The sequence below is a fragment of the Carya illinoinensis genome, chromosome 12, assembly GCF_018687715.1.
Source record: "Carya illinoinensis cultivar Pawnee chromosome 12, C.illinoinensisPawnee_v1, whole genome shotgun sequence".
Taxonomy (NCBI): Eukaryota; Viridiplantae; Streptophyta; class Magnoliopsida; order Fagales; family Juglandaceae; genus Carya; species Carya illinoinensis.
Genome location: NC_056763.1, coordinates 15,477,098 through 15,502,855, shown reverse-complemented (window position 1 = coordinate 15,502,855; position 25,758 = coordinate 15,477,098). Strand labels below are relative to the sequence as shown.

The window sequence follows — 25,758 nt, the reverse complement described above, 5'->3', positions numbered from 1 at the left end:
TTTCTAATGTCGTTAATTGATGATAAACATGCTATTATTATGATTTCGATTTTATGTTTTTCCAATCATGTTGTTATGGTGCAAACATTGATTGCTACTATAGATATTGTTGTTAGGTTTTAAATCTAAAAAATAACTTGGGCATTACTGTGCTGCCCCCAAATCCCACGTACGGATACGGAAAAATCGAGATGTCCAGATGATGACATCACGGGTCACCACCCTATCGCTAAGTACCAAGTGTGTGTATATGCAACAAGTGTGCAAAAAGAAACACGCAGTAGATAACGAAAGTCATAACTAAGTATCAGAATTTTTCTTAGTTTAATACAAAGCGGTTCAAAACATACATAATAAAATATTACAAACTACAAATATCGTTTCAAAACTAACTACAAAGCATAAACCCCCAAATCAATAATCCGGTGAGCCCCATTCTCGAGCTCATCCTCCTCCTCCTCGATCTCTGCATCAAAATCTACAGTACCAAAAATGGTGCCGCAGGTAAGTAAAATCCAAACGCCACTAGATAAAAGCATATTAAAACTCAAACAATATGCATAAAAGAATGCAAATGCACATGACCCGTAAACCACATTTTTCCACGCACGCCAAAATCCCATTTGGCCCAAAAACGTATTACTTTCTAACTCACGCCAAAAGTCTCATTCGGCCCAAAACCAACTCAATCCAATATCCAATTAATCCGAATGCACCATGACCTCCCCTAGGGGTCATTCGCACACCCTGGCTCCTGTGCCACACCGCAGGTAACGACCACGTGTGTGACACCTAAACGAGCGATGCCTAGTTTCGCGCCCCGTGCGTTCGTAGCCAAGCATCCTCTAACTCTCGCCAGCGAAGGGCCACAGAGTTCGTACGAGAGCGTTACCATCCCGCCTGCTCCCGTTGTCGACCAGCGACAACTCAGGGGACGTGATACACACGCACCCGAAAATCCATTTACGCCAACAAAACAGGATTTTCTCAATTTAAATAAAATGCACGTGAATGCACCATGTAAATGCAACCTCAAGGCACAAACCAACCAATCACAAATCAACAAACCAAGCAACTCCATCCTCAATCCATCCGACCCCCGAACTCATCGGACTCAGTCCGGAATCAACCAACCAACCAGATAATTTATTGTGAGAGCAAAATATATTTAAATCTAAAAGTAGAGTTTGAAAAATACTTATAGCAATATAAAGTATTTTTTGAAAGCTTACGATGTTGCAAACGGCGGAGGAAAAACAATGTAACAATGTATTTTACACTGTGGCTGTGGATAGTAAATTACCCACTTTCGAACGGGGACAAACCAAGACACGAAATTGATAGGAAAAGGCTTTAAGATGTTTATGAAGCTAAAGGAAGTGAGCTTTGGCCGTGGGTGGCGGTGGAAGTGTAAAAAGGGGCTGAACGAAGTTGAGCTCGTGGGAGCTACTCCGGCAACGGATCGAGGCCGAAAATGGGTGGGTTAGGTCGGCAAGAGGTAGGGGAAGAAGTGGTGAAAAGATGGTGGCCGGAGGTGGAGCGACGGCGCCGAAAACGGCTCAAAACTGTGTGGAAAGAAGGGGCTCTAGGGGCTAACGACGGCTCAGATGGAGGAGATTTTTGGTGGAGTGTTCACCGGCCGGAGGGGAACCGAACGGTAGTGGCTGTGTCGGCCACGTCGGCCGAACGGTGATGGGTCTAGTGAGAGGGCTGGACGGCGATGGGAAGGAAGAGGGGAGTTGCAGCGCACGGGAAGGAGTAAAAATGAGAAGAAATAAAGAAAAAGAAAGAAAAAGGAAAATGAAAATAAAAAGAAAAGAAAAAAAAAAGGAAAAAAGAAAAGATGAGGGAAAAGAAATGAGGTCCAATCTTCACTTCTGAAATCCAAAAACTGACCCGACGAAAACGATTTTAAAAACCATAAAACGACTAAAATAAATTAAACACCATGTTAAATAAAATAAAATCAATTTAAAATAAAAAAACTATTATATTAATTAAATTAAAAACCCTCTTTCAGCGAAAATACATGTAAAAACGGGTTATCACATCCTCCCCCTTTAAAAATAAATTTCGTCCTCGAAATTTGCAAGATGAAACACCAACTTGAAACAAGCCACATAATTCCACCGAGACCAAGTTTAAGAAACTTACCGTCATTTACTCAAACAAGTAGGGGTACTGCTCCCTCATGTCAGCTACTCTCTCCTAAGAGAAATCTTGAAGTAACAGATCCCCCCATGCCACCTTTACCAAAGGTATCGTCTTAGATCTTAACTATTGCTCTTTCCAATCCATGATCTGTGACGGAACAACCTCATAAGTAAGTTCCGGTTGCAACTGAATACTCTCTGGGTCGACAAAGCGTGGCTCTTGTTGTCTAAAACTCTTCTTCAAGGATGATACATGGAAAGCATCGTGAATATCCCCAAAATATTCTAGCAAAGCAACTCTATAAGCGACGGACCCTACCTTCTCCAAAATCTGAAAAGGGCCGACATACCTAGGATCCAGTTTCCTTCTTTTACCAAAACGCTTAACTTCTTTCATGGGAGAGACTTTGAGATAAACCCAATCACCTTCTTCAAAAGATAACTCTCTCCTCCTGGTATCTGCGTAGCTTTTCTGACGACTCTGAGTTGCCGCCATTTTATCCATGATAATCCGAACTTGACTTTTGCATCTCTTGAATTATTTCAGGCCCAATAATTTTATTCTTCCCGACTTCATCCCAACACAAAGGCGATATGCACTTCCTCCCACAAAGCGCTTCATAAGGAGCCATCTGGATGATCGCATGAAAACTATTATTATAAGCAAATTCTATGAGCGGCAAGTGATTTTTCCAACTCACTTGAAATTCCATAATGCATGCTCGTAACATATCTTCAAGGGTCTAAATGGTGCGCTCTGATTGGGAGTCCGTTCGCGGGTGATATGCAGTACTGAATTTCAACTTAGTACCCAATGCTGCCTGCAAACTTTTCCAAAACTGAGACGTGAACCTTGGGTCCTGATCCGACACAATGCTCTTTGGTATGCCGTGCAACCGCACTATCTCTTTCACATACAAGCGAGTCAACTTACCCAAGGAATCAATGTTATTAACAGGCAAGAAATGAGCATTCTTCGTTAACCGGTCAACAATCACCCAAATCGAGTTCTTCTCACTAGGGGTCCTCGGTAAGCCCACTACAAAATCCATCGCGATGTTGTCCCACTTCCACTTAGGAATAGGGAGGGGTTGGAGCATTCCGGCGGGTCTTTGATGCTTGGATTTGACTTGACGGCATGTGTGGCATCTCTCGATGTACAAAACAATATCCTTCTTCATTCCATCTCACCAATAATTTTTCTTTAAGTCCCGGTACATCTTCATACTGGCAGGATGGACTGAATAAGGGGCCGCATGAGCTTCTGCCATGATCCGCTCCTTGAATTCTGAATCTTTGGGGACCACTCTACGATCTCGAAACCGAAGAATTCCATCTTTATCCATATTGTAATGCAACGGCCCTCGAGATTTTCTTACTCTTTTTCTGATATCGAACAGCTTCGGATCTTTCCTTTGAAGAGTTTTCAATTTCTCAAAATCAGCTACTCGAATATCAAGAATTGAAGATAATATCTCCTCTTGCTGTGAACTTTTAATAAGGAGTCTTCTCATCCCGCAAAGTAAAGAATCCAATCCTAACGACTTGGCTTCATCTTCCAAGTGAGATTTTCGACTTAAAGCATCCGCAACTATATTTTCCTTCTCCGGATGATACTTGATCTCGCACTGGTAGTCACTGATTAACTTCAGCCATCGCCTCTGCCTCATGTTCAGATTCTTCTGGGAAAATAAGTGCTTCAAGCTCTTATGATCGGTGTATACTTCGGAAACTTCCCCATACAAAAAGTGTCGCCAGATCTTAAGAGCAAAAACAATCACAGCCAATTCCAAATCGTGCATCGAATAATTCTTCTCATGATCCTTTAGCTGACGGGATGCATAAGCAACAACCCATCTCTCCTGCATAAGGACACAACCCAATCCAAATTTAGACGCATTGCTGAAAACTACGAATGGCTTATGCGGTTCTGGAAGTGCCAATACTAGTGCAGTTGTCAACCTGTTCTTCAATTCTTGGAAGCTTCTCTCACACTTATCTGACCAAAAAAATTATGCATTCTTTCTAGTTAAAGCTGTGAGAGGTCCGGATAGGCGAGAAAATCCTTCCACAAATCTTCGGTAATATCCGACAAGTCCCAAGAAACTCCAAATCTCACGCACGGTAGTCGGACGCTGCCATGACAAAATGGCTTCCACCTTACTAGGATCAACAGCCACCCCGTCTCGAAAAATCACATGCCCAAGAAATCTGACTTCCTCCAACCAGAATTCACATTTGCTGAGCTTGGCATACAACTTGTGTTCTCTTAATTTCCCAAGAACTAGACGAAGATGATAAACATGCTCTTCGAAATCTCGGGAATAAATTAAAATATTATCAATGAGCACGGCGCCGAGTGTTGGCACTTCCAGAACCACATAAGCCATTCGTAGTTTCCAGAACCACATAAGCCATTCTTAGTTTTCAGCGATGCGTCTAAATTTGAATTGAGTTGTGTCCTTATACAGGAGGGACGGGTTGTTACTTATGCATCCCGTCAGCTAAAGGATCATGAGAAGAATTATCCGACGCATAATTTAGAATTGGCTGTGATTGTTTTTGCTCTTAAGATTTGGTGACACTTTTTATATGGGGAAGTTTGCAAAGTATATACCGATCATAAGAGTTTGAAGTATTTGTTTTCCCAGAAGAATCTAAACATGAGGCAAAGGCGATGGCTGGAGTTAATCAGTGACTACCAGTGCGAAATCAAGTATTATCCGGGGAAGGAAAATATAGTTGCGGATGCTTTGAGTCGAAAATCGCACTTGGAAGATGAAGCCGAGTTGTCAGGATTGGATTCTTTACTTTGCGGGATGATAAGACTCCTTATTGAAAGTTCACAGCAAGAGGAGGTATTATCTTCAATTCTTGATATTCGAGTAACTGATTTTGAGGAATTGAAGACTCTTCAAAGGAAGGATCCGAAACTGTTCGATATCAGAAAAAGAGTCAAAAAATCTCGAGGGCTGTTGCATTACAGCATGGATAAAGATGAAATTTTTCAATTCCGAGATCGTAGAGTGATCTCCAAAGATTCAGAATTCAAGAAGCGGATCATGACAGAAGCTCATGCGGCCCCTTATTCAGTCCATCCTAGTAGTACGAAGACGTACCGGGACTTGAAGAAAAATTATTGGTGGGATGGAATGAAGAAGAATATTGCTTTGTATATCGAGAGATGCCACACATGCCGTTAAGTCAAGGCCGAGCATCAAAGACCCACCGGAATGCTCCAACCCCTCCCTATTACTGAGTGGAAGTGGGACGATATCGTGATGGATTTTGTAGTGGGCTTACCGAGGACCCCTAGTGGGAAGAGCTTGATTTGGGTGATTGTTGACCCGTTAACGAAGAGTGCTCACTTCTTGCCTGTTAATAACACTGATTCCTTGGGTAAGTTGACTTGCTTGTATGTAAAAGAGATAATGCGATTACATGGCATACCGAAGAGCATTGTGTCGGATCGGGACCCAAGGTTCACGTCTCAGTTTTGGAAAAGTTTGCAGGCAGCATTGGATACTAAGTTGAAGTTCAGTACTGCATATCACCCGTAGACGGATGGCCAATCAGAGCGCACCATTCAAACCCTTGAAAATATGTTGCGAGCACGTGTTATGGAATTTCAAGGGAGTTGGAAAAATCACTTGCTGCTCATAGAATTTGCGTATAATAATAGCTTCCATGCGACCATTCAGATGGCTCCTTATGAAACTCTTTATGGGAGAAAGTGCAGATTGCCTTTGTGTTGGGATGAAATAGGGGATAGTAAGATAATTGGGCCTTAAATAATTCAAGAGATGCAAAGCCAAGTTCGGATCATCAGGGATAAAATGGCGGCAGCTCACAGTCGTCAGAAAAGCTACGCTGATACCAGGAGGAGAGAGTTATCTTTTGAAGAAAGTGATTGGGTTTATCTCAAAGTCTCTCCCATGAAAAAAGTTAAGCGTTTTGGTAAGAAGAGGAAACTGGATTCGAGATATGTCGGCCCTTTTCAGATTTTGGAGAAGGTAGGGTCCGTCACTTATAGAGTTGCTTTGCCAGAATATTTTTGGGATATTCACGATGTCTTCCATGTATCATCTTTGAAGAAGAGTTTTGGACATCAAGAGCCGCGCTTTGTCGACCCAGAGACTATTCAATTGCAACCGGACCTTACTTATGAGGTCGTTCCTTCACAGATCATGGATTGGAAAGAGCAACAGTTGAGATCCAAGACGATACCTCTGGTAAAGGTGGCATGGGTGGATCCGTTAGCTCAAGATTTCTTTTGGGAGAGAGTAGCTGACATGAGGGAGCAGTACCCCTACTTGTTTGAGTAAATGACGGTACGTTTTTTTTTTCTTAGTCTCAGTGGTATTATGTGGCTTGTTTCAAGTTGGTGTTTGATCTTGCAAATTTCGAGAACGAAATTTGTTTTTAGGGGGGAGGATGTGATGACCTGCTTTTACGTGTATTTTCACTGAAGTAGTGTTTTTAATTTACTTAATATAGTAGTCATTTTATTTTAAATTATTGTATTTTAATTGGTTTTATTTTATTTGATGTGGTATTTAATTTATTTTAATAGTTTTATGGTTTTAAAATCGTTTTTGGCGGATCAGTTTTTGGATTCCGGAAGTGAGGACTGGACCTCATTTCTTTTCCCTCATCTTTTCTTTTTCTTTTCTTTTTTTTTTTCTTTTTCATTTTTCTTTCTTTTCTTCTTCTTCTTTTTTCCTTCTCCTCTCCCGCACGCCCGAACTGCTCTCTTCCTCTCTCCCGTCGCCGTCCGTTGACCAGCCTTGACCCATTGCCGTCCGGCCGCCGTGGTCGACACCACCTCTGCCGTTCGGTTCCCCTCTGTCCGGCACACCATCCCACCGAATCCCAGCCCCATCCGAGCCGTCGTTAACCCATACGCCCCATCTAAGCCGCATGGTTTTAAGCTGTTTCTGGCGCCGTCGCTCTAATTCCGGCCACCATCTCTTCACAGCTTCTTCCCCTACCTCTTGCTGTCCTAACCCACTCAATTTTGGCCTTGATCCGTTGTCGGAGCAGCTCCCATGAGCTCAATTCCGTTCAGACCCTTTTGGCGCTTCCACCGCCACCCACGGCCAAAGCTCACTTCCTTTAACTTCATAAACGTCTCAAGACCATTCCCTATCAATTTCGTGTTTTGGTTTGTTCCCGTTTGAAAGTGGGTAATTTACTACCCACGGCCACAGTGTAAAATACACTGTTACATTGCTTTTCCTCCGCCGTTTGCAACGTCGTAAGCTTTCGAAAAATACCTTATAGCGCTGTAAGTATTTTCCAAACTCTACTTTTAGATTTAAATATATTTTACTCTTGCAATAAATTATCTGATTGGTTGATTGATTCCGGACTGAGTCCGAAGAGTTCGGGGGTCAGATGGATTGAGGACGAAGTTGCTTGGTTTGTTGATTTGTGATTGGTTGGTTTGTGCCTTGAAGTTGCATTTACATGGTGCATTCATGTGCATTTTATTTAAATTGAAAAAATCCTGTTTTATTGGCGTAAATGGATTTTCGGGTGCGTGTGTATCACGACCCCAAGCGGGGATGAGATATTATCTCGGTGGAGCTCCTATGGTCACTCGGGAGAGTAATATACTGAGTGACGTCCCCTGAGTTGTTGCTGGGCGACAACGGGAGCGGGCGGGATGGTAACGCTCTCGTACCATTCTATGGCCCTTCGCTGGCGAGGGCTAGAGGATGCTTGGCTACAAAAGCGTGGGGTTCGGAACTGGGCATCGCTCGTTTAAGTATCACACGCGTGGTCGTTACCTGCGATGTGGCACAGGAGCCAAGGTGTGCGGATGAACCCTATGGGAGGTCATGGTGCATTCAGATTAATTGGATATTTGATTGAGTTGGTTTTGGGCCAAATGAGACTTTTGGCATGAGTTGGAAAGTAATACGTTTTTGGGCCAAATGGGATTTTGGCGTGCGTGGAAAAATGTGGTTTACGGGTCATGTGCATTTGCATTCTTTTATGCATATTGTTTGAGTTTTAATATGCTTTTATCTAGTGGCGTTTCGATTTTACTTACTTGCGGCACCATTTTTGGTACCGTAGATTTTGATGCAGAGATCGAGGAGGAGGAGGAGGCTGAGCCTGAAGATGCGGCTCCGTCGGAGTATTGATTTGGGAGTTTATGCTTTGTAGTTGGTTTTGAAACGATATTTGTGGTTTGTAATATTTTATTATGTATGTTTTGAACCGCTTTGTATTAAACTAAAAAAAATTCTAGTACTTAGTTATGACTTTCGTTATCCACTGCGTGTTTCTTTTTGCACACTTGTTGCATGTACACACACTTGGCACTTGGCGATAGAGTGGTGATCCGTGATGTCATCATCCGGACGTCTCGATTTTCCCGTGTCCGTACGTGGGATTTGGAGACATCACACCGGAGGGGGACCGAACGACATTGGCTGTGTCGGCCACGTCGGTCGAACAGCGATGGGTCGGGTGAGAGGGCTGGACGGCGACGGAAAGGAAGAGGGGAGCTGCAGCGCGTGGGAAGGAGGAGGAAAAAGGAGAAGAAAGAAAGAAAAAGAAAGAAAAAGGAAAAGGGAAAGAAAAGAAAAAGAAAAAAGGGAAAAAGAAAAGATGAAAGAAAAGAAATGAGGTTCAATTCTCACTTCTGGAATCCAAAAATTGACCCGGCGAAAATGATTTTAAAAACCTTAAAACGACTAAAATAAATTAAACATCACGTTAAATAAAATAAAACCAATTTAAAATACAATAATTTAAAATAAAAAACTATTATATTAATTAAATTAAAAATACTCATTCAGCGAAAATATACGTAAAAACGAGTCATCACATTCACAAGTTGTGGTGCCTTTGGTCCCTAGCTCAATAGTTCTCTATCGAGGAACCGCAGTGTTCAAGATGTGAGCTGGTCAGCTATATTCCTTATGATTGCATGAAACTTGTATGCTTGTATGGCAAGCACTCATGTATAATAAAAGTTGGAGTCAAAGACTAATATAATAGTACCAAATAAGTGTATAAATACTCATTCGTTTAATAAAAATATCCATGTCAGTGTTCCTTCGTTCCATATGTACTCACAAATCGTCATTAGATTATCGCCCATGTCAAAATATAAAGTACCATTCATTGTTGATATCTAATTACAATAAACATATTAAAATTTTAGGAAAGTATAGACGAAGACCTGGTTTGGATAATGACAGCATTTAATCTTATCTCATCTCAATATTTAAACACCACAAATACAAACACTTTTCAATTTCAAATTTTCATTTAATCATTATCTAATTATTATAACTTTTTCAAAATTTCAAACAAAATATAAAAAACAATTCAATTTTTTTAAATTTCAAAACAAAAATAATGTTAAAAAATTATATTTTAACCATATTTTAATTTTATAATATTCTTATTCAATATTTTTTTTTCTCTCATTTCTCAAAGTCCATAAAATATTTTAACTCATATCATTTCTAATTCATCTTATCTCAACTCAAATATCTCACTACTATTCATAAATAGCTCAAACCAAGTCTTAGGTTGATTGCCCAAGGTTGCCTGCCTAGGCACATGCTTAACCTTTTTTTTTTTTTTTTTTCTCATGAGTTTTTATGTTTTTACAAGTGTTACTCCATTGTTAGAGATGACAAGACGTATTTTAATTGAATTTTAACAGTTTTATAACAGAAAAATCAAAATATCAATGTTGAAAGAGTAATATTATAGCCATTAGGCCTGCAGCCCGATTAGGAAAAGTCGGATATGGGCATGACTCGACCCGAGCCACCGAGCATAAGCGTGCCAAACCGAACTGAACCTACCTTGACCATTCGGGTTAGGTCGAATCTTATTTATTTTTAAAAAAATCGATACGCTCCTCTCTCTCTCTCTCTCTCTTCCCCCCTCCCCCCCCCCAAATGCCTATTTTCTTTCCTAGTAGCTGCGAAAACAGGAGATGCAACTTCTCAGGCTCTGCAAATAGCAGACACATTTTCATCTACACTAGCAAACACCCTTTCCATCACAGAGCTTCTCTCTCTCTCTCTCTCTCTCTCCACACCTATTTTCTTTCCTAGTAGCTGTGAAAACAAGCTTTGCGAATAGCAGGCACATCTTCATCTACACACCAGCAGACACGCTTTTCATCACAGAGCTCCAATGATAGTACATGTAAAAAATTTGAAATCTTTATGACTAAGGTTCAACTGCTGCAACTAACATTTTCATTTGAAATCCTTAAAAGGAAAGAAGAATTTCATTCGAAAAAGGCTACGAAAACAAATACAAAATTCTTTAGTTTAAGACCCACAATTGAGATTTTCAAGTAAAGATCTACCAAGGGGCCTAAGGTGTTGGTAGGAAGATGGTGAACCTTAGCTCTCAAGCGTCCTCCTTCGCTCCTCTTTCTTGCTGCTTGGACTAGTAGCACTTTCTCTAGTGCCGGGACGCCATTGTTACAGAAAGGGAGCAAATGTGAAAGGCGAGAGATGAAGAATGTGGCGGTGAACTTCTTGAAACGAGGGAGGGTTGTGAGCTCAGGTTGGGCGGTACTATATGTAATGTAGATGGGCTTCGTAAAGAGAGATTTCTTGTGTGATTTAAGGAAGGTTGTGATGCCATCTCGCTGGCTTGCTCCGCAGATCTAAAACCAATTCATGCGGAAGAGAAACAGAGCATGAAGACAAGAAGAAGACGAGGTCAGGGCTAGAGTTCAATGTGAAGTGAAAGAGAAGTTTAAATAGCATGATGACCCTACATTCATTATGTTCGATAGCATCCAGATCAACCTTTGATGTCAACTTGACTTTATCAGGTTGGATCCAATCAGGTCGCACGGATTCATTGGCCATGGGGCTTCTTGCACATGCCTAATAGTCATAAAAATATTTTATAAAAATAAATTTATAAATTAATATTACTTCACATGATATATTAAATTTACTTTATAATAAACATAATTTTATAATTTAACATATCACATTAAGATATGTCAATTTATAAATTTACTTTCGTAAAATTATATTATTGCTAAACCATTTCTCAAAGAGTTCAAAGATTCTTAATAAGAGTATAAAACCATTATAACATTTAACAATAACTTTTGCCAAACAAACAAGTGTATTCTTCTCCTCGCAAACATAAAAGTTGAGAAAAAATTTTATTTATTATTTTCACATTACACATTATACTTTATATTTTAATTTTAATTTTTTTTATTAAATATATGGTATATAAATGAGCAGTATGATAACTTAATTAGCTTAAAATGAATAAATATATATATATATATATATATATATAATATATAGAACGGTGAATAATAAATTTCAAAAGCTGGGTGAGCAGGTTGAAAGATAAGATCCACGGGGATGTCGACAAGGCAGCCAGCAGGGCAGCCGTGTGGGAAGACAAGGAGGGCACGTGCAGTGCCAAAGGTTGACACGTTTCGGAGCGTGGACGACGGAGGAGCTGACGCTCAAAGTAAAGGACAACGTACGGACGGCATGAAGGAAGCCCTTTTTCACCCAACCCAATTTGGCTTTTAGTATTCACCGTTCCAAACTTTCAAACTCCCTCATAATACTTGTTAATCGGAAAATTTTTTAAACTAATTGGAGAATTACAAGACCAGATTTCCCAGCCCCACACAAATCTTTGGCAAGTACACTACACTTTCCTATACTTTAAAAAAAAAAAAATTTATAATCATAGATTATGCAGTTTTTCCATACTATTTTTTTTTTTAAAAAAGTGAATAAACATAAAATTTACATAAAAAATTACCTCTGCAAAGAATTAGGAATACTTGGAAATAAATTTTCTTATTAATTATAAAAAAATATTTAAATTTAAATTTTATAAATCAAATTATGTTATATAAATAATATGGATTGTAAAGACTTTAAAATAACAATACTTAAAAAAAAAAAAAATTAACACAGTGAATATTTATTTTTGTAAATGTTTGACATTTTGGAAAAATACTCTGAGACAGCATTTCTTTTAGATTGTGCCGAAGAGCTGGAAATCCTTCAGATATGCTTTTACTTGATTTACAAAATAGAGTTTATTAACATTTAGGAAAAGAATATAATAAGAAGTGTTTTTATTAAACTTTTTTTAAAGTTGTGTTTGCATTTTCTTTAGAGATGAAAGTTAATTTAGTACCTAAAAGATTTCAGCATCACATCACATGTGCATATTGTTTTTCAAAAAATAATTCTTAAGATTTTCAAAATCAAACGTGAAATTAATCATCTAAGATCTAAGATGCTGTTTGGATAGTAAATCGAGATGAAAGTTATAAATTAAATAAAATATTATTAAAATATTATTTTTAATATTATTATTATTTTAAAATTTGTAATGATGAGATAATATGAGATAAAACATTTTCATTATCCAAACGGGACAGTACCAAATAGTAGTTTTGAAATATAGATGTGATAATACTACTACATTATCATAATATTTCATGTCATTAATATTGCCTACATAATCATTATTATTAATTTATGAAATTGTACTAGAACTATCACATGTTTGTTTGAAAACTATTAATAATTACTCATTTATTTATTTGCCTTTCTAAACACAACTATGTTTGGTATTGAAGATTTTTTTTTTTTAAATCTCAATTGTTTTTGCTAAAATATCTAATCTAAACAATTTGTACACTAAGAAGAATTTAAAGATAATTTTGATAAAACATCTAATGTCAATTCCTGCAGCAAATGAAAACCAAACCAATATTCAAAGAATTTTCTAAATGTAAACATATTTTAAAGGATCTTACTTCCAAGGCCTCATTTAATTATATGGTTAAGATGAAATGAAATATTTTATTAAAAATTAAATAAAATGTTATTATAATATAATTTTAATTTTAAATTTAAAAAAATTAAATTATTTATTATATTTTATATAAAAATTTAATTTTAACTGACCAAACCAGTACTAAGAAATCCTAAAAAAAACATCTCCAAAAATTTTATCCCATGTTTCATATTTTTCAGTTTTCATAAGGAAAAAAAACACAAAGATACATACCCTCCTCTACCTGACCCTCAGAGCGTGCGCTCCACGCTCCATTAAGGCGCTGGCGCCAGGCATTCTCCAAGCTTCCCTTCTCCGAGAGAGTTCGGTACGACGTCTCCATCGGCTTCCGGCACAACCAGACCATACATACAATTTATATTCACAGAAAAATCAATCAATCAGTCAACAATACTATAAACCAAAAAATAAAATAAAATAAAATTAAAATTAAAAAGCAAAAGAGCTTCCAACTTCCAAGAGCCAGTCTCTGAGGGTAGATTTGGGGAAGGGCTTAAATCCCTTCAATCACCTGTTCCAAAATCCTATGCGAGTCCTTCCCTGCTCCTCTCTTTACGTTCATGGTGGGTGGTGCTGGTGGTGGTTTTCTCGCTTTTCCCTTGGTGGATGGCCACTGAAGATGACGACACCGTTTTCCCCTCCGCGGAGTGTCTGGCCTCCGTTCCGCTCGCAGACGCTCCCATTCTCTTGTTCGTTTGCTTCCACAAGGCTGTCCGCTCCGAGCTATCCGAGCTGCGCCAATTGGCGGCGGCGGCGGCTGAGAGTGATTCCCACGGTCGGGAACTGGTGCTCGAGCTTCGACAGAGATTCGAGTTTCTGAAACTTGTTTGTAAGTACCACACTGCTGCGGAAGATGAGGTAACTTCTTTGTTTTCTTGGTTTTTGTCACTCCCTCCTTGCGTTTGGTAGCTGAGAAATTAAAGGAAAAGGACTACAAATTTCAAACTTTGCAACATGTACTAAAGACACGTGGCAGATAGTGGTTGCACAAGCCAAAATGCTTTTAATGTAGTCATTGACTTCAAGTCTGCGCATAAAACTTTTACAAGTAACATTCTTCTACGATCAAAGCCAAAATAAATGGATTATTTCAACAAAAAAAAAAAAAGGCCAAAATAAATGGAAGTATTAATTTTGAGTTTAACGGACAATTAAGTTAAGTCTTGCCTTTTTTTGGAGGGCGGGTGGGTTCGATTGTAAGGAATAAGGACATGGAATAGCAAACGAGGAGAACAAGGAATGTTATCGATTTCTCTCATATTAAAGCACAAGTTTGGAGTTTAGTAAAAGTCATTAATATTTAGCTCTATAGGTTAGTTTGGGAGGAAATTATAGTTCTTCTCTGGGATGATCCAACTAATGAGAATCATCGTCTTTAAGGTTCAGTTTATTGTTGGTTCTAATCCCCTTCAATTTCCCGTCCTACCAAATGGAGGTCTAGAATTGTTAATCTTTGTTCTAGGCTCTTAAGCTTTTAGAATTTATGGATTTGAAGAAGTGAGATCTGTAATTGTAAAAAGCCGGAGGTCACATTTGTGCTATATGATGTGAGCTAACAACGAGAAATTTGACTTTAATGTTAGGTTGCATGCAGTATAAGCGTAGCCAACTTAGAGCCAGGGAATCTTCTTTTAGTCAGAGGAGGAAATGCTTAATGGTGGCATGAATTTCCTTTTATTCCTGATTGTTGTGCAATTTTTAGATTTTCTTTGACAAAAGATCGAGTAGTTTACATGTATCTGTCACTCAGCGTCTCGTTTAGTAACGTATGTGGATTTGTGAAGTCAAAACTATTTGCAGTTCAATCTTAAATACTGGCCTCTCCATTAATTAGATAGATAATATAAATCAGTAAGGACGTTATGTTGCACTCAATATAGAACTTTGTTTTTTATTTTTTTCCCTAATCAAACTTGCATTGAAATTAAAGAGCAGAACACAAGAGGCGAGAGTGGGGGACCCTAACAAAAACCCCACTACAAAAATTTCGGCACATATAGAAGTTCATTTCTGTATGTTGATGCATAATCTTGGAGAGCCTGACAAGATGTAGCGTAGGTTTTATACTCTCCAATGAAAGGGTGACACCTAATGGTTTTTAATTGTTTTCCAAAATTATTGACCTACATTAAATTTTTTATTATTAATAATATATTTAAAAATCTATAAAATAAAAAAGCTGCTACCATCCTTTGGGGTGGTCTGGCCACCCTAGAGGTGGTCCACCCCTTTGGGTGGCTGGAGATTCACCCCAAGTGGGATGGCACCAGTCACACAACAAATGGGGTGGGCGGCCACCTATGGGGGTGGCTCAGGTGGTCAGCCTCATACGGTGGCCAGACCACCCCTTGGATGGTGGGCAACCACTTTTTATTTTTATTTTTATTTTTTAAGTTCAATTTAGATTTTTTCCTTTTGTATTTTTTACAGGATCCAATTCAGTGGGTGTTCTTTTTTGTTTATTTTCAATAAGAAGTTGATGTCAACTTTGTATTGAATGGATTAAGGTGTAAAGGATCCGGCTTACACTAGGTCCTGATTAAAGTTCAATGCATAATCTCAACCATAAACTAACTTAATGTTGCAAGTTATTCGGGTTTGCTCTTTGTTTTATATCTGATATACGGCCCATGTATTATGAGTACAATCAGTTTTGATTAGTTTGGGTAAATAAAAATAGAAAAGGGTAAATTACCAAACAACCCTAGAAACTGTCATCATGCACCTCCAAATACAACTTGTCTCTAAAAACTAATTTCTTGCTATGTGTTGCACCCTAGGTCAGATTTAGGGCATTAAATGTGTGTAAAATGATGACGTCACCCTTGTTTATAATAAAAATAACATAGGTACCCTTTTCTGAAAAAGAAAAAGAGTAGTGGCCTAGTATGGGGAGCCATGACCCGTGGTCCTCCATGGGAACTGATCATGGGAAGCTTCCATGGTGGCCGTGTTCATGGCTCTCATACCAGCAATTTTAACGAGTAGTGTCATCTTCCATTTAATATCCCAATTTGACCGAGGGGAAACTCACAATAGAAGGTTTAATTTTGGGGTGAGTTGTTATGACTTGTAGTTTGTGGGTGGAATTGAGACTGGGATGATGGTTCCTGATAGAAAATGTATAGCAAAACAATGCAAGGGAGCAATGGAACTCAGGTCTACTTTTAGGTGGCTAGAAAGAGCATCTATCAAGAGACTTCCGAGAGTTTTTGATAGAAGCTTTGAAGATCGTGAGGCGCTCAATGGATGAGCTTAGAACTTTCTTTTAATACTTTATTCCATTGGACTTTTGTAATAGATTTGAGGTATGTTCTTGTATCATTGTCACAAGGTCATCATGCATGGGTGATGCTCTTGCATACGGGACGTGTACTTGGGCTATTGTCTATCCCTAGTATCAATAAAATTTTGTTTAGCAATAAAAAAAAATAATAGTGATGCAAAACTGAAACCCAAATACTTATATATGGTTCCATGAGTAGAACTTATCTTCTTGCAGGTTATCTTCCTTGCACTAGACGTCCACATTAAAAATGTGGCATCCACATATTCACTTGAGCATGAAAGCTTTGATGAGCTCTTCAATTCTATTTTTCATTGCTTGGATGTTCTATTGGAGGAAGAAAAGAATATTTCCAAACCATTTCAAGAACTCATTTGTTGCATTGGCACCATCCAGACGTCAATTTTCCAGCATATGTTGAAAGAAGAACAACAGGTAGGAATTTACTTTATCATTGATAATACTGCTCCAAAAGGTTACTTGTTTCTTTTTGTATTATTTTTCATCTAGGGCAATTTTATGCACCATTTGGCTTGTGAAATCCGTTGTTACTCACTTGGTTGCAATCTATTTTAGTTCCTGGCTCAATTATATGGAAAACAAAACACAATTTAATAACCATTAAGCTAGTCAAAACTTTCAAGTTGTTGTTTTTTTGGTGATCCATTTCATATCACCATTTTCTTATATCAAAATTTTCTTACTCAGCTTATGCTGGAAAGGACATATTTCGTTTGTCTGTGCCATCGTCCTATGGTTTATAGTGATCTATGTTTACCATTCGCTTGGTTATGCATATGGATTACCACGCATATTGGAGATGCAGTTTATAATTAACTTTTGGGTGAGTGAAGTTATTGGAAGGGGCATTTACCCCATTTTAATAAGTTAGGGGTCCCAAGGGCAGGAGGGGAAGAGCCAAACCCACTTCCTCTTCATGATGTGTGGTCTCCAGCCTTTTTAGCATACCTTGGGGTAAAGTGGCATATTGTTTTACATCAGGCATTAAATCAAGTTATACTTGGGCCATAAGTTGAGAAAAAAAAATATTTGGGCCATAAGTAGGGTCATTTATGGTGTATCATACCAATGGTGCTCTAGGCCTCATTGTGTACCATGGTAGTCTGCAGCCACTGCCATCGAGTATGGTGGCCTGCTTACTTTTATATTCACAATTGCAGCCTTCAAGCATTTATTTCGAATAACATTGAATCTTGTTCTCTCATGCAGATTGAAATCTGTAAGTTTTGTACACACAATCGCAGTGTAGATATAATATGTTTGAGGTGTTAATGTGCAATGTACAGGTTTTTCCATTGCTGATGCAGCAATTCTCTTCGAAAGAACAGGGTTCACTTGTGTGGCAGTTCATATGCAGTGTTCCAGTAATTCTGATAGAGCAATTTTTGCCATGGATGATGTCGTTTCTTTCTCTGGAGGAACAATTGGATGTTAATCACTGTATAAAAGAAATTGTACCCAGAGAAAAAACGTTGCAAGAGGTACACTCTCAGCCAAATTCTCACATCCAATTTGGATAAACATCCTGATTGTGTCTGGTTCAAATATTTTTGTGAAGGTGGTGAATTCTTGGCTTGGTAATGATGATCAACCCTCCTGCCGTTCCTACACCAGTGTTGGAAAAGACATTCAATGTCCTGATGGATCTGCAGATATGAGAGGGAAACTCAAAATGCATTTATCTAAATGGTCTATTAGTGAAAACTGGGATTGGATAAAGGCACGCTTTATCCAAACAGATGTTGGACAAAATCTGATTGATTGTCTTAATATTTGGCGTGGTGCCATCAGGAAAGATTTGAAAGAAATTCTGGAAGAGCTATATCAAATCAGAAGCTCAGGCTGTTTTTCAGATTTAGATTCAATAGTTATCCGGCTAAAATTCCTTGCTGATGTCCTTATCTTCTACGGGTAATTCACATGGTTGCTGAAGTACTTCCTTTTAATATACACAGTGTATTTGATCAAGTGCAGCAGAATATCTTTCTTTTGTTCTTAAATAATTGTTTCTCGTTCACGTGTCATAAGTTTCAATTGAAAACTTTCTGATGTACAGCAATGCCTTGAAGACATTTTTTTACCCTGTGCTAAATCGACTTGCCAATTGCTGCCTGCCTCCCTCTGACGAGCAATTCCTCAATGGTCATCATATTGAAGGTCTACTTCTGCTGCTACAATACAACCCTCAAAATGGTACATCGTTGAGCATGTTTCTGGAGAATCTTTGCAGGGAACTTGAGTCTTTCTTGTTGGAAGTGAACAAACAGTTTGCCTTTCAAGAAATGGAGGTAAACTGCTTAAAGACATTAATAAATAGCAAGAGAAGGGGAAAAATTCAACCTTTACTAGTAACATGTGGTAGTTAGTGATAATCGCGGGATGCAGATTCCAATTCTCTTAATTAATTCCAAAAGTTCCCTCTCAATCCTTGTCATCAATAATTTATTTATGAATGTTTTTCATATTGCCATCATTTGACCCTTAGTCCAGTTTCTAACAGGTATTTCCCATTATTAGCAAGAACTGCAGCCATGAATTGCAGCAGAGACTTCTGTATATGAGCCTTAATATAGTGCCACTTGGATTGCTTAAGTGTGTAATCATGTGGTTTTCAGCTCAGTTATCTGAGGATGAATCCAGGTCCATTCTTCACAGCGTAAAGCAGGGAGATTCTTTTGTAAATAAATCTTTTGCATCCCTCTTACACAAGTGGTTTCAAACTGGTTACTCAGGAAAGACCTCTATTGAAAAACTACGAGAGGATTTGCAGAGCATTTTCAAGAGCAGATGCTCTTTTGTATCCGAGCAAATCAAGGAAGTCTTTGGGTCTTCTTTAGCCTCGGGCATGAAACTTCCTGAAGGATCTAACCCAGGGCCAACTGAACCACCCTCCGCCAACAAGGGCAGTGACGGTTTTTCTTCATCTTCAAGCCTCCACCCTGCCAAGAAGTCTGAGACATCCTACTCCAGTGGAGTCAATCTGCACATATTTTTCCCTGAAACAATAAAGATAATAAATCCTCTTCCTAAGTTTCCTGGTGATGATGGTGGTTCCAGTTCCATTATCAATGAACCAAAACCGGTGGATATCATCTTTTTCTTCCACAAGGCTCTCAGGAAAGATTTGGAGTACCTTGTCACCGGTTCAGCCCAGTTGGCTGAAAATTTAGGCCTTATCATTGACTTCCGTCGGCGATTTGACCTCATACGTGTTCTATATCAGATCCACAGTGATGCAGAGGATGAGATTGCTTTTCCAGCTTTGGAGGCAAAGGGGACAGTCCAAAACATAAGCCACTCCTATACCATTGATCACCAACTGGAAGTTGAACACTTCAGTAGAATATCGCTCATTTTAGATAAGATGTATGAGTTGCAAGTTTCAGTTTCTAGTGCTGATTCAAATACGCTGGATCAAAGAATGCTGAAGCATCATCAACTGCGTAGGAGGCTGCATGACATGTGCAAATCAATGAATAAAGCACTCTCCAACCATATTCACCGTGAAGAAGTTGAACTTTGGCCCTCATTTAGAGAGAGCTTCTCCATTGACGAGCAAGAAAAAATCATAGGACGCATGCTTGGAAGAACAAGAGCAGAAGTATTGCAAGATATGATACCCTGGCTCATGGCATCTTTGACAGTTGAAGAACAGCATACTCTGATGTCCTTATGGCGCAAGGCTGTGAGAAATACAATGTTTGATGAATGGTTAGGGGAATGGGGTGAAGAATACGATGTAGCAAAGGTGGTAGAGGAATCAAGCATCTCACCTTCATGGACTGCAGATCCACTGGAGATTATATCAACTTATCTGGCTAAAGAAGTCATTCACGAAGAAAATGAAGGAATCATTGCTGAAAAGAAGAGTGATTTTCCACAAAGAGATCATGTTGATTTAGATGTCGAGACATTTAAAAACTGCGATGTGGATGATAAAGAAAAGGTCCTGAATACAGATCAAAATAATTATGAATGTTCAGTATGTACAAAACCTTCCAGTGACAGTGACAAAAAGAGATGCTGTGAAGTGGCAGATGCCACAGACCAGATTGATAAATCGGGCCAAGATTTTCAATTACCTAAGTCTTCTGTGATCTGTGAACGCCTTCTGAGAATGAGTCAAGAAGATCTGGAGGCTGCAATTAGAAGAGTATCTCGAGATTCTTCCTTGGGTCCTCAGAAAAAATCATATATAATCCAAAATCTGTTAATGAGGTTGGTATTATGCAATTTTTTAACCTTTTTAAACTTTCCATCTTTCCCTTTTAGGATTAGATGCTTTTTTTTTTTTTTTTCATTTTAAATTTAAGCTTTTCTTCCTTTCCTTTTAGGAGTAGAAAGTAGATGCATGATTAAGGATACTGGCTAGATAGTCTATTGTGAGTATATTAGGTGGGCATACCCTCAGATTTATGTGTTAATGTATGTATGTATATGCAATTGTGGCACATCCGCACATTGGATATTCTTCTAGCAAAATGAAATACTCAGTCACCTGAATTTGGTTAAATAATCATATTCTTACTGGGCATGGTTCCCTTCTTACATTTGGTGAACCATGGGCCTATATGCTGTTGCAGACATCATTCTGCTCCGAGACCTGATTTTTTTTTTTTTTTTTTTTCATTTTGCTCACATGTCCACTACATACTTATAGTGTTCATTCTGTATCAGCCGTTGGATTGTTAGACAACAGATATCCCATCCAGTTTCAAGTAATGGGGAAGACATTTCCAATCAGCATCCATCTTATCAGGACCATCTCAAACTAACCTTTGGTTGCAAACACTACAAGAGGAACTGCAAACTTCTCGTTGCCTGTTGCAACCAGCTTTATACATGCAGATATTGCCATGATGAGGTGGCTGATCATTCTATGGATAGGTATGACATTATGGTTACATTTCTGCTTTCACCTTGTCACTTTTCATGTTTTCTATTCTCTCCATCAGGTTTGCCACTGATTCTGATATATATACAGGAAATCTGTTACAAAGATGATGTGCATGAAATGCTTGAAAATTCAGCCACTTGGACGCTCGTGTTCCACTGTTTCCTGCAATAATTTTTCCATGGCAAAATATTATTGCAAGATCTGCAAGTTATTTGATGATGAAAGGTGAAACAGCATGGTTGATCTACTTCAATATTCTAATTTTATGCAATGAAATTCAAAATTGTTTGTTTCTTCATCTTTTTACCATAAGTGAAAATGAGAAAAGGCCAAAACAGATAGCCATAAAAAGGACCATTATGACCGACTCTTGAAGCACCATTAGGACAAACACTTTAATTTAAATTGAAAAGGTATTTGGCGGTTTATATATATATACATACATATATAATTAAGACAGGCATTGGCTCCACATAATGACTATTTTATTTGACAAAGACACTTAGTTCTGTAATGGCCAATCGATAGACAAACTAGTTAAATGACGTACAGGATTATGTTAATAATTATCTAGGATATTATCTCCCTAGAAGACTATATGCATTAGAGCTTTCAAATTCTGCAGGTTTGACTCTTCAAAATTTAAAATTGTCTTCTATTCACAGCAAAGATGTCTAAACACCTTAATATTAAAGCTGAGATGCCTTGAGGATGGATTATAATCTTTAAAGAGCACTGACATGGTTGTATAATATCACAATATGTTAACCATTGCAACATCTCAGATATGGTTCAGTATGTAGGAGAATTTAGATTTTATCTCAGCTTCTATATTTAAAAGTATACATGTCAAAAACTGACATTTTTCAATGGGTGTCTAATGTTGATCCACTCATGATTAATCATAAGGTGTCATGTTAAATTAAAGTAGAACTTATGTGCATTATAAATCAACAAAGTAAATTATTGAGACTAGATCTACGCAACGGTTTGGAGTTGAGGCTAATTATGTGACTGTGTTGGACTTAACCCTACTCATAGCTACATAATATTGTTGAAAGCAAACAGTTGGATGACCTCGTTACGTTTTTGTATTCAGAACGTCATAGTTCAATACTGAACCACACTAGGATAATAATATGCTTTGTACTTTTATGCTTATTTTCTTAAATATAGTTTAATTCAACAGCCTCTCTCTCTAAACCACACCCCCCCCAAAAAAAAAAAAAAAAAAAACAACCACCAAAAAAAAAAGATGAAGGGATTTAAGGTAATATTAATGTTATTACCTATCTTGATTTCAGCCATTGAAAGTTCTGACATTTATGATTTAATTGTTGCTTTAAACAGAGAAATCTATCACTGTCCTTTCTGTAACCTGTGCCGAGTGGGGAAGGGATTGGGAATTGACTACTTTCACTGCATGAACTGCAATGCTTGCATGTCACGTTCTCTTTCGGCTCATACATGTAGGGAGAAATGTTTAGAGGATAACTGCCCCATCTGTCATGAATACATCTTCACATCTACCTCTCCAGTAAAGTGCCTTCCATGTGGTCATGCAATGCACTCAACATGTTTCCGGGTATTTCAATCTTAAAATTCTCCACTTTTTTCTTCACTTGGGAAAATTTCAGGCAACTTTACACTTGCTACTGTTTCTGTTGCTAGGATTACACCTGTTCTCACTATACCTGCCCAATCTGTAGCAAGTCACTTGGGGACATGCAGGTTAGTTCCTAGATATTTCCTATCTTGTTCAGCTACTTTTGTGCTATGGTATATAACAATATATTGCTGCAAATTAATATCTTCCAGAAAATGAAAATACAATTGAAATCAAACTGTTAATGAGCATCTGCATCTTCAACACGATGAATTCTTAACTTGAGTACTAAAATTAGTTATTTTAGCTAACGCTATTCTAGTGTCGAATCATTTTTTTAACCTTTTCTTTGTGAGAAATTTAGTTATATGGTTGTCTGGATGAAATCAAGCCATAAGAAGTAGATTAGCCAAAAGCTAATATGCTTGGCTAATATGCTTGGAGGCAAATCAGCTTAACCAATAGGACCTACTCATTGTTGACTTGATATAACAAAATGTCTCAAGTGCTGGAGTCTCAAAAGGGTCAATACTCGTGCATTTCTAACTTAAGAGCTATTAACTGGCAAATGGTAAAGGTTGGAGCAAAGAAAGCCTCTAACGCATCTTGCACTCCACTTCAAATTTTCACTTAAATTTCATATGTTATATGTTTGAAAAGCACTTTCTGTGAAGATTCAATTGAGCAATTTGTTAGATTCATTCGTCTTAATTAGTCAAACCGTCTCCAAATGTTGTTGTCTGATGAAGTTCCTAAATTATTAATGTATTGCAGATATATTTTAGAATGTTAGATGCACAGTTAGCCGAGGAGAAAATTCCAGATGAGTATGCTGGAATAACTCAGGTTCACCATTTCTCTTTTAAGTTTCCATATTGAACTTGTATTTTTACGATTCTTCTAGATATATGTTGATTGACTGCGGAGCAATTTGCAGTCCATACTATGCAACGATTGTGAGAAGAGAGGAACCGCACCCTTCCATTGGCGTCACCACAAATGCTCTTATTGTGGTTCATACAATACTAGACTCACATAGTTCCGATTCATTGTGAGTGGGAATAGATGCACCATCAAGCTACTTGGCATAGAAAGACAAGGTTGTATAAATGATGTACATGCTACCCAATTAGGATTATGAAAGTACTCTGTAATGAGGTTGTAATTTTTCTATTTGTCCACGAGAGAGAATTTGAAATTGTTAGCCCCTTTCTCTCTCTTTTCCAACAATTTTTAGTTTGTGGATTTTGATATTATTCCTGAATAAATAATATTTTTTTTTTCTCTAGCATTAACCAAGTGTGCTTATATATTAATAATGTAATCAATCCTCCGTGTTGGTGTAGGTGGTATGCTCTTTCCAGTTTAATGTTTGAGCTTTCGGATGCAAACAATTTCCAAGGGCTAAGTTCTATGGGAGAATAGCACATGATTTACTTGATCCATGCGATGGAGATGCATTTTAGGGATTTGGAATTTACCGAAATAAAAGACATGCCATGTTTGCATGGTTTTCGAAATTCATTATCATAAAAAATGTTAATAATGTAATCTAATATCCATTATACCTAATCGATATTGATCATTTACTGTGCATATAAATAATAAAAGCAAAAAATGTTCCTATTTATGACAGTTTTGGTTATTAGGACGGTGTCGTTTATTGTAGTTGTCGCCGATAATAAGTAGCACGGCGTTGGTTTGTTTAGTGAAATGGTGATTGAAATAAGTGAAGTGGCGTTGTTTTGTAGTGTTTGTTCTGATATTGTGTAAATACGGTATCATATCGATGGAAACTAATGAAATATAAACAGATCACGAACTGGAGGGAAGTTTACTCTCTGGAAATTCATACAACATATTCTCCCTCTCTCTCTCCTCTCTCTAATTCTTGTTCTTCTTCTTGGAGATTACTTGTCTCGAACAAGTCACTAGCAGGCCCACTACAATTGATATTAGCTGTCATGGAGGAAGGAACTCGATCCTATGCTGAGTTCAGTTTTGCAGACTCTACAGCAACATCAGTAGTATGCCAAGAAATCCAAGTGCAAGTTTGCATGTGGTGAGATCGAATATTTGGGCCATTTGATTTCTAAAGATGGGGTCAGGGCAGATATTTAGAAGCTGGAATTCATGATTAGCTGGCCAATACCAAAAAACTCTAAAGAAATCTAAAGTTATTAAGGGGTTCTTTTTTTTATTGACAGGTTACTACAAGAAGTTTATCAATGGGTATGGGCAAATTGCTGCTCCTTTGACAACTTTGCTAAGAAAGATGCATTTCTTTGGAATGAGGGAGCTACACAGTCATTCAACCAACTCAAGGCAATAGCTACAAATCCTCATGTACTCTCCTTACCAGATTTTTCTAAAGTTTTTGTAATAGAATGTGATACTTGTGGAACAGGTATTAGTGCTGTGTTGATGAAAGACTAGAGACCATTGGCCTTCCTCAATCAAGCTCTTAAGGGTAATAATTTGAAACTCTCTACTTATGACAAAGAACTATTGGCTTTAGTTTTGTAGTCATGAAGTGGAGACCCTTGGAGGCTTGTTTATAGTTAGGATTGATTACCACAACCCGAAATCTTTGTTAGAGCATAAGGATGGCACAACTTCACAGCAAAAATGACTCCCTAAGTTGCTTGGATATCAGTTTTGCATAGAACACAAAAGAGGGGGGGGGGGGGGGGGGTAAAGAACAAGGTAGTTGTTCAAAAGAGATGAGGATGAAAAATGAATATTGTTGGCTACTATATCTTTCCCAACTCCAACCTGGTTAGCAGAATTGAAGGCTGCTTATGTAGAAGATTAGGTAGTGCAGTCGTTAATGTGATGGCCCCAACCTTCACTTGGGATGTAACGGAGATTTGGAGCGTCGGGAGATGTAACACAAGGTTACATACCCCCGTATATGACAGTTAACATGCAATGCATCCTATAA

The 25,758-nt window shown here is 38.1% G+C and overlaps 2 protein-coding genes across 9 annotated transcripts; one reads left to right on the top strand and one right to left on the bottom strand.

Moving 5' to 3' along the window:
- Window positions 1-285: 285 nt before the first annotated feature.
- On the bottom strand, window positions 286-13,660 carry LOC122289568. Of its 7 annotated transcripts, none has more exons than XR_006236182.1 (4): window positions 13,516-13,660; window positions 13,218-13,329; window positions 10,924-11,035; window positions 10,363-10,809 (listed from the first exon to the last, which is right to left on the bottom strand). XR_006236182.1 is itself a non-coding variant. In XM_043096697.1 (4 exons), exons 1-4 carry the CDS (start codon window positions 13,564-13,566, stop codon window positions 10,766-10,768), a joined length of 309 nt encoding a protein of 102 aa, XP_042952631.1. In that variant the 5' UTR covers window positions 13,567-13,654; the 3' UTR covers window positions 10,363-10,765. The 7 variants fall into 7 exon arrangements, 4 of the variants coding, with proteins under 4 accessions (XP_042952633.1, XP_042952631.1, XP_042952630.1 ...); XM_043096697.1 differs by having other exon boundaries at window positions 13,228-13,329; window positions 13,516-13,654; XM_043096699.1 differs by lacking the exons at window positions 10,363-10,809; window positions 10,924-11,035 and adding an exon at window positions 286-478 and having other exon boundaries at window positions 13,516-13,654.
- On the top strand, window positions 13,611-24,348 carry LOC122289567 (zinc finger protein BRUTUS-like At1g18910). Of its 2 annotated transcripts, XR_006236180.1 has the most exons (13): window positions 13,611-13,862; window positions 16,507-16,725; window positions 17,598-17,792; window positions 17,870-18,222; window positions 18,368-18,599; window positions 18,812-20,529; window positions 20,989-21,198; window positions 21,296-21,433; window positions 22,559-22,793; window positions 22,880-22,939; window positions 23,589-23,660; window positions 23,752-23,914; window positions 24,161-24,348. XR_006236180.1 is itself a non-coding variant. In XM_043096694.1 (12 exons), exons 1-12 carry the CDS (start codon window positions 13,611-13,613, stop codon window positions 23,851-23,853), a joined length of 3,786 nt encoding a protein of 1,261 aa, XP_042952628.1. In that variant the 3' UTR covers window positions 23,854-24,105. The 2 variants fall into 2 exon arrangements, 1 of the variants encoding a protein (XP_042952628.1); XM_043096694.1 differs by lacking the exon at window positions 24,161-24,348 and having other exon boundaries at window positions 23,752-24,105.
- The last annotated feature ends 1,410 nt before the right edge of the window (window positions 24,349-25,758 follow it).

Coding starts and splice junctions, on each gene's coding strand:
- LOC122289568 (XM_043096695.1), bottom strand. CDS start 13,566: ATGAACGTAAAGAGAGGAGCAGGGAAGGACTCGCATAGGATTTTGGAA. Junction 13,330..13,515: donor CGCATAGGATTTTGGAACAG/GTGATTGAAGGG, acceptor TTGTGCCGGAAG/CCGATGGAGACGTCGTACCG. Junction 10,810..13,227: donor GCGCACGCTCTGAGGGTCAG/GTAGAGGAGGGT, acceptor AATTGGTTTTAG/ATCTGCGGAGCAAGCCAGCG.
- LOC122289567 (XM_043096694.1), top strand. CDS start 13,611: ATGGCCACTGAAGATGACGACACCGTTTTCCCCTCCGCGGAGTGTCTG. Junction 18,223..18,367: donor GATGTCCTTATCTTCTACGG/GTAATTCACATG, acceptor TCTGATGTACAG/CAATGCCTTGAAGACATTTT. Junction 21,199..21,295: donor GCTGATCATTCTATGGATAG/GTATGACATTAT, acceptor ATATATATACAG/GAAATCTGTTACAAAGATGA.